The 13,575-nt window shown below is 56.2% G+C and overlaps 1 protein-coding gene across 1 annotated transcript; it reads right to left on the bottom strand.

Moving 5' to 3' along the window:
- Nucleotides 1–131: 131 nt before the first annotated feature.
- Nucleotides 132–2,810, bottom strand: Ier5l (immediate early response 5 like). The gene has a single exon (XM_005008602.3). It carries the CDS (start codon nucleotides 2,604–2,606, stop codon nucleotides 1,419–1,421), a length of 1,188 nt encoding a protein of 395 aa, XP_005008659.2. The 5' UTR covers nucleotides 2,607–2,810; the 3' UTR covers nucleotides 132–1,418.
- Nucleotides 2,811–13,575: the final 10,765 nt, after the last annotated feature.

The following is a 13,575-nucleotide window of genomic DNA, read 5'->3' as shown; positions in this document are numbered from 1 at the left end:
GCGCGCAGCCCCGGCTCCATCCCCAGCACCAACATCCCTCCACCCCCCTCCCCGTCCCCACCCCGGCCTTGCGGATGTGGGCAGATCCCGCTCGCTTCCCCCCAGGCCCATCTGAAAACAAGGCACCACCGTACTCTACAATCGACTTTTTATTAAGATTATAAATTTAAACAAATCATCTGAACAGTTTTACCCGGTGATATACAATCCAGTATGCACAAAATACAGGAGAACAAGAGAGAACGGCAGGGGAAGGGAAAGGTTGGCAACTTGTTCGCATGGTGCTAGAGGGGCTGCAGATGAACCATCTTTTTCTTTTTCTTTTTTTTAAACAACAAAAGGCTCTTAAATTAAAATCTATGGAGCTGAAGACCACAGGACGGGGTTCTCACAAGCTCGAACAATGCTGGTTTTATGAAATGCGGCCGAAGGCTGAGCCAGGACTTCGCAACTCAGGAATACACACACACACACAAACACCACAGCTGACCAGGAACTTAGTGAGAAGTCTCGGACGCAGTCGACGGTCCCGGCCCCTCCCTCCCCCGGGGCCGCTGAGGATCCAGGTAAAGGAATCGACTTCCTTTTTTGTTTAGTGAGGACCGCAGTGCTGGGCATGATGGGAAATGTAGTCCTCTATGCTCGCCCCCCACCCCTTCCCCAAAGAGTATCCAGAGTGTCGGGGTGTCGGACGCCACCCCGGAGTGCAGGAGATGAGTGGAGGAGGGGAGGGGAACAGAGCCAGAGGGGCGGGGAGAGGAGGGGTTCAAAACACCCGCTCCAGGAAGAAAAGAAAAGAAAAAAAAAGTTGAAGTGTTTTCATTTCTGCCTTCTCATTTGGAGAACTTTGGAGGCCGCCCCCAGAGAGGAAATGTGACCCAAACGTCCCTTTTGGAGATAGTTTGCCTTTGTTTTTTGCTGAGGATTTCACAAGACTCATTCCTCACCCCACCGAGGGACTCGGGAGAGCGGAACGTCGGGCTTCCCGCGTCTGACAACTGATTGGAATCTGCGTCCCCAGCTCCGCGCCCTCCTGCGCTGCGCCCCCGGTGCGCCCCGGTAGCCCGCGCGCCCTGCCTCGCCCCCGGCCGCCCCGCACCTCCTCCGGGCCGTAGCCCTCCCTCACGTGGCAGGCTCCTCGCTAAACACCACTGCAATCACTACAATAAAAAGGGGGGGGGAGAGGAGAAACACAAAGCATACTTAAATAGGCGCTTTTTCTCTGCAAAAATAAAGTCCAAGATTTTATAATTCTTTTTTTATTTTACAATTATAAAACATCAGCCGCCTCCCCTGCTCGCCCCCAGCTCAGGTCCGAGTGGGTGGACGCCCGCTCTCTCCCTCCTCTCGCCCCTAGGCTGAGTCTTTGTCTGGCCCCAGCCCCGCGGGGCCCCCGGTCCCCGTACCCTCGGGGGTCCCTAAAAGGCGACAATGGCTCGAGTCCAGGCGCCGAGGCTGGCGAGCGCCTGCTTGGCGCACAGCTGCCCGTTGAGCGGCGGCGCCTGCTCTGAGTCCGGCTGTCGGCTAACCAGCCCCGAGAAGCCCGAGCCAAAGATGGAGATCAAGTTTGAGATGTTGGACGCGTCCGGGGACGAGTCCGGGCATAAGTCCTCGAAGCGGGCGCGCTTGCAGGGGGCAAACGGGGCGCCCCCCGGGGGTTCGGCCCCCAAGTCGCCCGCGTCTTCTTCCTCCTCGTCTTCGTCCTCCTGGCCAAGGTAATACTTGCGCTTGCACCCGGCGGCGGCGGATGCCAGGCCCGGTCCCGGAGCGCCCTGGCCACAGCAGGGGCAGTGGGCGGAGGCGCAGCAGTCTTGGTGCAAGTAGCCGTTTTCCACCGTGGTCACCACGTGTGTGTCCAGGTCCAGCACCGTGGTCTGGCTGCTGCAGTGCACGCCGAAGTCCGAGGGGGCCGGGTACGCGCCCCTGTAGAAGCTGGAGGAGGAGGCGGGGGCCGGAGAGATGGGCGGGGAGGCGGCGGCCGGAGGGGCGGCCCCTGGGGGCGCGGAGGGCGCGGAGCAGGCGGCGGAGGCGCGAGGGTCCCGCAGGCAGAGCGCGGAGGGCGCGGGCGGCGGCGGACCCGGGTGCAGTGGCTCCAGGGGCTGCCCGCGGTGGGGCGCGCCGTGCGGCGGCTGGAGCGCGGCGCACCCGGGCAGCTCCGCGAGCGTCCCGGCCGCTGTCGCTGCCGCGCAGCCCCTGGGCGCCGGGTGCTGCTGGGGTTGGTGCAGCTGCTGCTGGAGGTGCAGCTGGTGGAGCTGGTGAAGCGGGTGCAGCTGGTGCCGGGCGGCCGGCTCGCGCGCCTCCGCGTCCCCGCCGCCGCCAAGTTGGAGCGGGCCGAAGTCGGCGGAGCTGGCCGGCATGCCGGGCGCCGCCGCCGCGTAACCGAGGGGCTGGTGCTGGTGGAGGGGCGGCTGCGGCTGCAGCGGAGGCTGCTGGCGCCGGTAGAGCTCGGCGTAGCGCTCGCTCAGGTAGAGCTGGCGCGCGTTGCGGAGCACGTAGGACACCAGGAGGTTCTTGTGCAGCTTGATGCCGCCGCGTTGGGTCCGGGAGCTGTGGATCTTGCGCAGGGAGATGCTGATCAGGCTCTGGGCGTCCAGGGCGCACTCCATGCTCCCGCGGCGAAGCAGCCGCCGCTGCTCCTGTTAGTACTGCTGCTGTTTCTGCCTTCAGTCGGCTACCGAGGCGCACCGGGCAAGGGAAAACGGAGCCCGGGTCAGCGGGTCGTCTGCGCTCCGAGAGGAGCCGCCACCATGCGCCGCGCACCACCCGCTAGCTCACGCTCCCCAGACGGCGCCAAAGCAATGAGCCTCGGCCGGCCCGGCCCCAGCTATTTAACCGGGAAGCCTGACCCCGCCTCCCACCGGCTAAGCCAATAAAAAGACGCAGAGCCTCCCGAGTGACAGGCGCTGCCCGCCCCTCGGCCGCTCCGCTGACCAATCAGACCAAGGCGGTTCCTTTGTGCTATTCAAATACCGAACGGACCCCGGGCCTCCAACGCCGCCGCTGCCTCGAATGTTCTCCTGGGGCCGTCGCGCGGCGCGGGGCTCGGAGCCGCTGGGGCCGCCGTCTGCAGCGCGCATCGCCTCACAGGGGCTACGTCGACGCCCGCGGATGTCCTCGGCCGCCCTCGGGGGCCGAGCTGGGGGTCAGCCCACCCGGGTGCTGCGCGACGGCTCCTCCCCCTTCCGCAAGCTGGGCCTCACCTGCAGCAGGTGCGCGCTCCCCGCTCCCCGCCGGCGGCGCCTCCTCTGTCCCCTTCCCGGGCCCCGAGGACCTCGAATGCCAAGGTCGCTCGCTGCAAAGGAATAGTGACACTGGGGTCTCTCCAGGGAGAGAGGCCATGGGTACACTCTTTCCCACGAGCAGTGTTGAAACCTGCTCCCTGACTTTTGGCGGAGGGGCCGAAGAGGCGGCATCGCCATCTGTCTGCGGGAAAAGCCTGAGCCCGGTGCATTTTGATCTCTGCTGGAGAAAGTTCCAGGCCTGCCCAGGGTTCTAAGGACCCCAAGATTAGGAGGGCGATCCCAGGTTCCTAACCACCGCTCGGTGACCTCTCCCTGCAGCTAGTGAATCACAATGACAATAGGGGCCATTATTATGTGCCCTCGTAGGGGGCAGGCCCAGACTAGAAAGGCCCCAATTCCTCTGGCTAACCTTTGCAGAGGGGAGCCGAGGCCCTGGGAGTGAAGAGACCTGGAGGTCTCACAGCGCCCACTGAAATGAACCCAGGATTCGAACCGCGGGCTGCAGCTTCCTGAAAACGCTGTGGCCCTTCCTTACCCTGTGCTAGCAGGTGCTGCCTTCTGCCGATTCCCTGGGGGGCTCTGTCTGGGTGGAGAGGCCCGTAGGGGCTGACAGTGGTTTGAGGGTGTTCCAGGATGCCAGGGAAGGGGCCGAGGGAGAGTTTTTTTCAGAAACACCTAGGAGACCACGAGAGACAGCTGGGACGCTGGGTTTCACCACAGATCTCCAGGGTTTTGCCCCCTCCTTGGGCACCTACTGACTCTTCCCTTGGTGTAGCTTTCAGCACCAGCCTTGTCCCAGGGCAGGGATCTGCAGACCCAGCCAGTCCACCCTGCAGACTTTCAGGGTCTCCTTTTAGCCCTTGTCCCGATTTATTTTCTAGAACATTCTCACTGCCAGGTGTCAAGGGAAAAGACAGAGTTGGGGGCGTCTCGCCCATTTCTCAGGTCAGGACGCTGGGTACTTACTGATAAGCAAAGGGACTTGTCAGAGACCACACAGCTCCAGGTGCCCAGTTCAGTCCTTCCTACCTCGGAGACCCTGGTAACAGTAGTGTGCTTCCCTCCTCTCCTGCCAGAGCAGCCAGGGTTAAATGTTAGGGGGCTGTCAAGGCAAGTATATTTTACCTGCACCCTGATGGTGATCTAGGGACCCCAGGGACCGGGAAGCTAGCCCATGTGATGACAGCTGTAGGAATAAACCTACCCTTTATTGCTTTCTTCCCTAACACCCGCCTCAGACGCTGTAGCAGCTCCGTTTATTTAGGCTTGCGGTTCACCTCGCAGATGTCACCAGCCCCAGAGGCAGCGTGGGAAGGTCAGGACTCTTACCTGATTCCAGCTTCGGTGACTGGCCAGTCCGGAGCCCACAATGCAGTCTAGGCCTTCATTCTGTCCTTCCCTCGTGTATATCGGGGAAATGGGGACTGAAGGTCACACAGCCAGAAAAAGATGGACTCAGGAGCTGGGGAGAGGCAGCTTGCAGGCAATCGGTTTCTAGGTCCCCTGCTCCTGGCCCAGTTGCTGGTCTTGACTGACCCCTACCACTTGTTTGCTGACTGCTGCAGGACCAGGGCCTGCAGGAGCCTGTGGAGATGCAGGGTTCAGTCTTAGCTCATCATTCAGTCTTTCTTCCAGCTGTGTCTCCTGACACTCTCTGGGGGCCAGGCTGGGGAATCAAGGTAGGGTGCTGGGAGCCAGCATCTCACTTGGGCAGCTCCTCTTGATACCTCCCACCCTTCACCCAGCCTGCTGCAAAGGGAATTTGGAGCTCTTTTTTGCTTGGTTTTTTTTTTTTTTTTTTTTTTTTTTTGGTACTGAGGATTGAACTCAGGACCTCGTGCTTGCCAAGCAGGCATTTATGCCACTGAGCTAAATCCCCAGTCCCAGTCTCAGTTTGTTTTTTTGAGGCAAGCTCTTACTGCATAGTTCAGGCTTGGCCTTGAACCTGGGTGATCTTCCTGCCTCAGCTTCACGAGTGCTGGAGTGACAGGTGTGGCCAGCACATATGGCTGAATTTTGAGTTCTTTTAGGGCCCATTCATTCCCTCAGGCCAGCTAAGAAGCAGCCAGCACCACACATATGGCTTCTTTCCCTGGGCTTCTTGTTTGGGCGGATGCTCGCTTGACCTGTCCTTCTCCTGGAGAACCGAGGGGTGGCCTGAGGGGAGGGCTCAGCAGCTGTCTGGTTTACTAAAACCCCTTGATCTTTTTTGGGGTGGCCTGGGCAGGGGAGTTGTCGCAGCTGTTGCAAGAAAACACTCACCAAAGGAGGGAAAGGGGCAGCTGAACTATGTAGGGACCCTGGACCCAGCGTGGCTGGGGGGTTAGGTGGGGAAACACACACAGCTGGAAGTCATAAATGTGCCTAGGGTGGCAGGGATGGGTCAGAGTGACGTGAAGCTTTGGGGGTGAAGCACTGGCCTTGTCTGGACACCACAGCAAAGTTGGGGCACTCTCCTCTCCCTGGCTCCCAGCTGGGGAGACCTGAGTCACTGCTCCCTGGAGGAAGTTAATTAATGCCTCAATATTTACCGAGTGTCTGCTGGGACAGCAGGGAGCAGGGCCTGGGACGCTGGGAACCTGGGCTCCTGTCAAACCCCAGGGAGTGCCAGTCCCACATCAGTTATACCTGGCAAGGACACAGATGCCGGAGAAATCGCTGGTCACCCAAGCCTGAGGGCCATGGTGTGGCTAGAAGGTGCTGGCCAGCGGGGAGATATGTCCAGGGGGTGCTCGGGCTGGGGTGGGGATGAGGGTACAGATACCCAGAGCTTCACTGAGGGCCTGTGCTGGAGGAAGGGAAGATAGAATTGGACTCCATACGTTCCTCTTCTGGAGCCCCTGGAAGTTCATGAGGGGACAAGCGTGACTCTGTCCCCAGGAGGCCAGGATTCAGGGGAAGTGGACAGGATGCCTGGATGGGACAGCTTGGAGCCAACTGCTCCAGGAGGAGGGGGATCCTGGGCTCAGGGCAGCATCAAGGGAGACTGCAGTAGCAGCGCGAGGGTCCCTGCCAAGGCCCCAGAGCACCAGGGGCCATGCAGGTGCAGGAGCTCTGAGCTCCATCGAAAGGATGCTGTTTTGTGGCCAGCGGGCACTGGGAAGCAGAGCTGGGCTCCTGGAGCCAAGGCAGCCTCCACCTGCAAACCTGCAGGGCCACACCCGCCCCTGGCCCTGGGGGAAGTTAATAAGCCACCAACGGCTATGTTTGCCCTGCATGATCTGGCACAGACCCAGTGCCCGGGTGGACATCGGGCCCTGGTTTTGGGTAGAATGGGAAAAGTGGACAGCAGCTCTGCTCCTCAGGACTGTGGCCTGTCCAAGCTCAAGGTCATCTTCCCTGAGTGCCGCGGCCAACCCGAGTCAGGTTCAGTTATAATCTGTATCACGGGTGAAATAACTGAGGCCTGGATGTCTTACCTGGGGTTACAGTGAGGAGCCCCAGGGCTTTGGGGGCAGATGGGGCACCAGCTGGTGTTTGGGTGATTCTGCCTACCAGTGGGATGTGCAGAGCGTGTGGGATGACCACTGGTGTCTTGGGTCTCTGAGCAGCTGGCACAGCAGGGTGTGCATTTGCTCATTCATTCTTTCTTTCTGGTCCTCCTTCATTCAGTAGGGGCCAATATGCAAGTGTGCACTGCACAGTGGGAAAAATACCAAGTGGATCTCACTGCCCAGACTGAGGGATGCTTTAAATTTCCTGGGGCCAAATCAGATCCACTGGTAGTGTCTGCTAAGGCTGTGCAGAATTGATTAGTGATGTCTGCTCAGGGCTGACCTGGAGCCTCAGTGGCCAGTCTGCAGGGCAGGAGGATGAGTGAATACCACCTCAGCTTTTACACTGTGGAGATACAGATTTGGCAGAGAGGGAGGCAGGTGGTCAGGAGAAATGGGTTCCAGCCTCAGAATGGCCTTATTACCCCCAGGTCACATGCATTGCTCTCAAACTGGGCCTCAGTTTCCCAGTTTGTCCCTTTCCTCTAGAAGGTACCATAAGCACCAGAGGACTCACAGGTGCTTTGCAAAGCAGCGCAAGGAACAGCATCGGGGATTGCTCTGAAGCTGCCCCTCCCTCTTTCTTCTCAAATCACTGTCAGGAGCTTTGGCCTGGCCAGGCTGGAGTTAATCATGGCCACCCTGGGCGGGCGTGAGAGAGTGGGTGACTGGGTGGGGGGCACCTCAGCGGTTCTTGGCCCAGAGTTACTTTTATAACTCACTCAGTGCAGACCTTTGTCCCCTCACTGCTCCACTGGGAGTCCTAAGGAGTTCCTGGGCTCCTTGGCACTAAAGGCAGAGTTTCCATCTGAGCAGTGGGGCAGATGACTGTGCCGCCCACCTCCCCACCTCCCTGCAGACTCCTCTGTGCCCCCATGGAGCTGAACATGAATTCCTTCTCCTGGATCCTGACAGTGACATGACAAAAACCAGGAGAGGTGGTGCACGGCTGTGATCTCAGCACTTGGGAGGCTGAGACAGGAGGATCGCTGTGAGTTTGAAGCCCAGCCTGGGTTACATAGTAAGTTTGAGAACCTGAACTACAAAAAGCAAACAAACAAATAACATCAAATATGATCTAACAAGGTGGGAAAGACTGGAACCCCCATGCAGAGTGGAGTGAAATTCCCCTGGCCGCTGTGTAGGCGCCAGTTCTGTCCGAGCTGGGAAAAAGCTCCTCACCCACTTTGCTTATGTATCTGTTTGGTTTTTTGGTGCTGAGGACGGAACCGAGGGCCTCACACACGCGTGTACAAAGCGCTCACCATTGAGCCACATTTCCACACCTCCTGCACCAGCACTGCCTGCCTCACCCTCGATCTTTCTCCATTCTTTGTTTTTGTTTTTAACTTTTTATTGGTACCAGGGATCGAACTCACAACTGCCTGCTTGCAAAGCAGGTGCTTATGCCACTGAGCTAAATCCCCAGCCCTCTTGTTTTGTTTTTTGAGACAGGGTCACTCTTTGTAGCCCAGGCTGGCCTCAATTTACAGGGATCCTCCTGCCTCAGGCTTTGGAGTGCTGGGATTACAGGCACGCACCACCGTACCCAGCTCCCATGCTTTGATTCGCTCATGCAGTCACACAAAGAGCCTACTGTGTGCCCCAAACCATGTGAACCTTCCCTGCCTTCCAGATGGGACACGAAAAGACTAGGGGGAGTGCAGAAACAACCTCCAGGCCTCAGAGCCAGAGGAAGAAGCTTGGCAGGGAGGCGGCTGGGGGTGAGGCTGGCGTCAGCCCCAGGCTCCCCAGCAGCCCCCGTGTCCCTGTCTCCTCACTGCAGGCTGTGGACGCTCCGACTGCTCTCGGCACCACTGCTCCCCACAACGTGAATTTTTAATGCTGGTTCCACGGAACAAAGCAGTTTTTTTGTTTTTGTTTTTGAGAGCACTTCTCAAAAACTCATTCTTCAACTATGTGTCAGTGTGTGTGTGTGTGCGCGCAAGTGAGGAAAGCCAGTGAGCACCATGCGACTGTCCTCAATTCATCCCCAGAGCTCCTTTCTATTCTTGTTTAATTAACAAACAAAAAACAAAAACAAGCAAATAAAAAACCACAGGGCCCAATGGGATTTCAGCTCTGGACTTGGCACTGGGGAAAGAGCGCTGGGCAGAGGGACCACCCCCTCGGTCCTGGGGCTCAGGTGCTCACCTCACCTTCATCATACAAAAGGGGAAACTGAGGCAGCAATGGGCATGATACTCCCACTGTAGAGAGCTGTGCAAGGTGTGTCCCCCAAAATCGCAGCTCTGGCCTCAGCAGGACCCTGGTCGGAGACCTTGGAAAGGCTGAGGAGGGGAAGGGAGGAGAAGAAGAGGAAGCAGGAGAGGGGAGCCCAGTGCCTGGGGTCCAGAGTGCGGTCTTTCCCCAGAACCGACCCTAGGATGTGGCAGTGGGTCTGTGTTTTATGCCTATTTATTGGTTTCCTTATTTGTTTGTCTGACACAGGGTCACAGTACATAGTTCAGGCTGGCCTTGCACTCACTGTGTAGCTCAGGCTGGTGTCAGACTTGTGATCCTCCTGCCTCAGCCTCCAGAGCACAGGTGTGCACCACCACACCTGGCTTCTTGTCTTACACTCCACACAACAGCTTCCAGTGCCCTTTTCTCCGTTTACTTCCTGGGCGCTGGCCACGAAGGGCCTCACCTGACCAGCCTTCCTGAATCCTTGTGGGACCTCTGACTGAGCCATACGCTCATCTCACAGGCAAGGTGGCCGAGGATCACAAAGGTGCGGCAGCCAGGACCTCGACCAGGACCTTCCAGGGCTGGGAGCCCTGGGAGGCATCCGCCAGGTGGAAGAAGGGGGCCTGGGGGAGGGAGGCTCCGGGGTGCTTGTGTGTGAATCCCCGCCGCTGCCTGGTTCCTCCCTCCAGCCTGGTCACTCCGGCAGGTGCCCGGCTCTCAGCTCCCCACGTGCTTCCGCGTGGCCCTGGTTTTCCTGCTTGGCAGCAAGGACACCCCTGGCGCTCAGCCTCACTCAGGAGGTGGCCAGAGTGGTTTCATAGCCCTGTGAATCAGGCTGCGCTTTGCTGCAGTAACAAGTGTTTCCTCCTCATGTCACAGTCTAAAGTAGTCTAAAGTAGGCCAGACCCCTGGTGTCCCCTCACCCTCCACTCCAGGGTTCTCTCCTTGTGTGGCTTTAACACCCCAGAGTTTGGACATTTTAGAGGGAAAGATGGGAGAGCCTGGCTGGTAGAAGCAGGATGTTCTATGGTGAAGGCCTAATTAGCATTTCTCCCTTCCATTGGCCAGGACCAAGTCACAAGGTACCATCTAGCCACAAGGGAGGCTGGGAAATGTAGTCCTCAACTGTACTCAGGCAGCAAATGACCCAGTTTGGTGTATAATACCCAGCTTTGTCACGGACACAAAGGCCTTGAGGAGTGCAAAGAAGAGCCTTGGCTGCCTCGTAGGTAATAAAAATAAGCTAAAACGGTGTTATCTGGTGTAGGGTGGGCACTGATCACACACAGTGGAAACTTTTGTTTTGTTTGCCTGTTTGCCTTCCCTGCTAAATGGTAAATTCCTTGAAGGCAGGGCTCTCCCCGTTTCGGGCAGCTTCCTCAGACCCTGGAAAATAACAGCTGCTCCATTAGTGTGCGTGCAATGACCCAGCATGTCCACGTGGGGTTCTGATTTCAGCTCAGTATCAGACACGTACAAACATACATAGCTGAGCACAGAAGTCCCTCTTTAAACACAAATACGTGGTGAGCCAGGGTGGTGGTGCACACCTGTAATCCCAGCACTCGGGAGGCTGAGGAAGGAGGATCGTTGTGAGTTCAGGAGCCTGGGCTACAACGTGAGCTCAAGGCCAGCCTGCACTGCATATGGAGACCCTGGCTCAAAAAAACACACACACACACAGTCCTCCCCTTCCCCTGGGGGTGAACGTGGCCCGTTGGCCAATGAGTCATTGTGGTTGATGGACTTTAATGGACAGACAGACAGACCAGGCACTGAAGACAGGACCCACTTCTGCCCATCTAACATCTTTGATACCAGACACTGTGTTGCCCCTGACAGCAGCTTAGGCCTCACAGCGGTTGGGTTCTCTACTCCGGGCTACTCAGCATCGGCAGGCAGGCACCTCACATAGCAGAGAGAATCGTCATCTGTCCACAGCTTGGTTGAAGCAGCCACGGCAGTAGTTTAGGGCCATTGAAAAGGGAAGGGGCCACTGTTTATTGGAAGCTGAGTGTATCCTGAGTGGCATGCTCAGGGTGCCTGATTTGGGAATTTTTAATCATCCCATCCGGCATTTTACAGATTTGGAAACCAAGGCATCTCTAGAATCTCTCATTGGAAAAGGATGGATCCTGTATTCATCATCTTCTTGTCCCTGGGAACAAAATACCCAACATTTACTACTTAAAGGTGGTGAGACTTATTCTGACTTGTGGTTTTAGCTTCAAGGTAGAAGCATTATGGGGGAAGGGCCTGGCAGAGGGGAGCCACTCACTCCATGGCGACCAGGAAGCGGAGAAAAACAGAAGAGAGGAGCAGAACAAGGACACAGCACACTGATCTCTCAGTGACCCGGCTCAGGCCAAGGCCTGGCCTCTAGGCAGGATGTCCAGCCAGAACCCAGGGATGGAAGGATCCCCCGATGCCTTGATGGTCCAATCACCCTTCAAAAGCCCCACCCCTCAATCACTGAGACCCAGGGGCCATTTTAGTTAGAAACCACAGCAGCTGCGTTCTGGCCATACTGTCATTACCCATGCCGAGGTCCGCGTTGGGAAGCCCTGGCAAACCCATTTCATGGATGAAGAAACTGAGGTCTGTGGCGCTTCCCTACACTGCTTAGATTTTTCAATCTAGAAAGTGGCAGCCCCATCTGCCACTCCTAACTCCAGCTAGTGCATCTTTCAGGTTCTCCTGAGTTCCTAGAGGAGAGAACTAGGAACTGAAATCAGTCCTATTTTACAGACAAGGAAAGTGAGGCTAAGAAAATGTGCTAGAAAAAAGAAAGAAAGAAAGAAAATGTGCTAGAAATAATAAAGAAAAAGAAAAAAGTAAATGTGCTAGACTGGATGAATGTTTACCAATTTTTCATTTCTCTTGGGGCAGAACAAATTCCTCTGCATTGCTGGCTTGGGCTTCCGCCGTATGTATGACCTGCTTTGGGCAACGGACTATGGGTAGAAGACACACAGACTGTTAAGAGGTGGCCCTAGAAATGTTGCTTGTTTTTATTTTGATTTTTGTTTCTTGAGACAGGGTCTTGCTATGTTCAGGCTGGCCCTGAACTCACTGTGTATCCTAGGCTGGCCTCGAACTCCTGTCGATCCTCTTGCCTCAGCCTCCTGAATGCTGGGGTTGCAGGCACATGCCATCACACCCAGCATGTTGCTTGTTTCTGATCTTCCTCTGCTGCATTTGTGACCCGTCCTGGCAAATCTATCCTGTCCAGCTGCTTGTTCCCAGAGAGTATGGAGATCTATGGATCAGATGTGAGCCCAGCCCAAAGCCAGATTCAGGGATCCTCTGCTTGCAACAAAACCGAGTGGAGCCCAGCTAGGCCAGCCAACTAGTCAGGCTCTATGTCTGTGCAGGAAGCCTGTGGGAGTTGGGGATGTTTGTTATGCAGCACTGTTAGGGGAAATGCTGACTATTCTACAAATGTCAAGCAACCAAAGTCCACGTGGCTCATGAGTAGAAGAGGCAGGATATAGAATTTTGGACTCTTCAGATGGCCTAGCTGGTGGTATCTGGAGGCTCCTGGAAAGTGCGGACAATCCTGACAAGAAAGTCAGGAGTGCGGCTTCTCTGCAGGGACTTTTTCTAGCTTGCTTTCTCTATCTGCCAAATGGAGATGAGAAGTCCAATGTCCATACAGACGCCTTCCACTGGTCATGGGCACTGTGTTCTCATACACCTGTTGTTTTCTGGTTTTGTTTTGTTGGTACCAGGAATCAGACTCAACCTCGCACCTCCCAGGCAGGCATCATGCCATAGAGCTGTATCCCTGGCCCTGTAATAAAACCACTGTGAGCTGTTCATAGTGGCACACGCCTGTCATCCCAGCACTCAGGAGGCTGAGGCAGGAGGGTCCCCCTGAGTTCAAGGCCAGCCTGGGCTACATAGTGAGTTTAAGGCAGCCTGAACTGTGTCAAGAGACTCCCATCTCGAGGAAAAAAAGAAATACTGAAATCATGAGTGAAAACATCTTAAGAAGGGGACCGTCTACAGGGTGGACCCATCCCTGACTGCTCCTGGAATTTTATGTCTGATTTACTTTGCAGACGCCGTTCTGTGCTAACAACTCTATTGTATGAGCTTTAAGGAGCTGAACACTCTCCCCAAGGGCTTGGGACGTGGAAGTCCACCCAGTACCTCCCAGGTGCACTGACGACACCATTTCTCCCCAGGCCTCGCGGCTGCTGTGCGTAATCCTCTCATCTGAGCGTGAAACTCCTCACTCGCAGGTCTTCTTCTCCCAAATTCTTGTTGCGTCAAGAGTTATTTGGAAGAGTTCAAATTCCCACCAAGTTCAGCGTTAGGAAAGAATTCTCCCGCTACTCACCCATGGGTTTGGTTTCACCTGGAGAATGTGTTTTACTTTGGGATTTCCATTTATCTCAGGGCCCTAAGATCCCCATTGTTATTTAAATGTTCCACAAGGTTACTGTTTTCAAGAGTGCAAGTGACAAGTGACTTTGTTTGTTTCTGTTTTCTGATACAGGTCTGGCTGTGTAGCCCAGGCTGGCCTCACACTTCATGGTGATCCTCCTGCCTCAGCCTCCTGAGCGCTAGGATTACAGATGGGCACCACCACATCTGGTTCCTGGCTTTATTTTTTGAGACAGAGTCTTACTGTCTAACCCAGG

The sequence above is a fragment of the Cavia porcellus genome, unplaced genomic scaffold (assembly GCF_034190915.1).
Source record: "Cavia porcellus strain 051 isolate PalLab524CR breed Dunkin Hartley unplaced genomic scaffold, mCavPor4.1 scaffold_49, whole genome shotgun sequence".
Classification (NCBI taxonomy): Eukaryota; Metazoa; Chordata; class Mammalia; order Rodentia; family Caviidae; genus Cavia; species Cavia porcellus.
The sequence above is the reverse complement of the archived record's forward strand: the minus strand, read 5'-3'. Positions and strand labels throughout refer to the sequence as shown.

What these genes read in the sequence shown, in the direction of transcription:
- Ier5l (XM_005008602.3), bottom strand. Translation starts at nt 2,606, where the DNA reads ATGGAGTGCGCCCTGGACGCCCAGAGCCTGATCAGCATCTCCCTGCGC.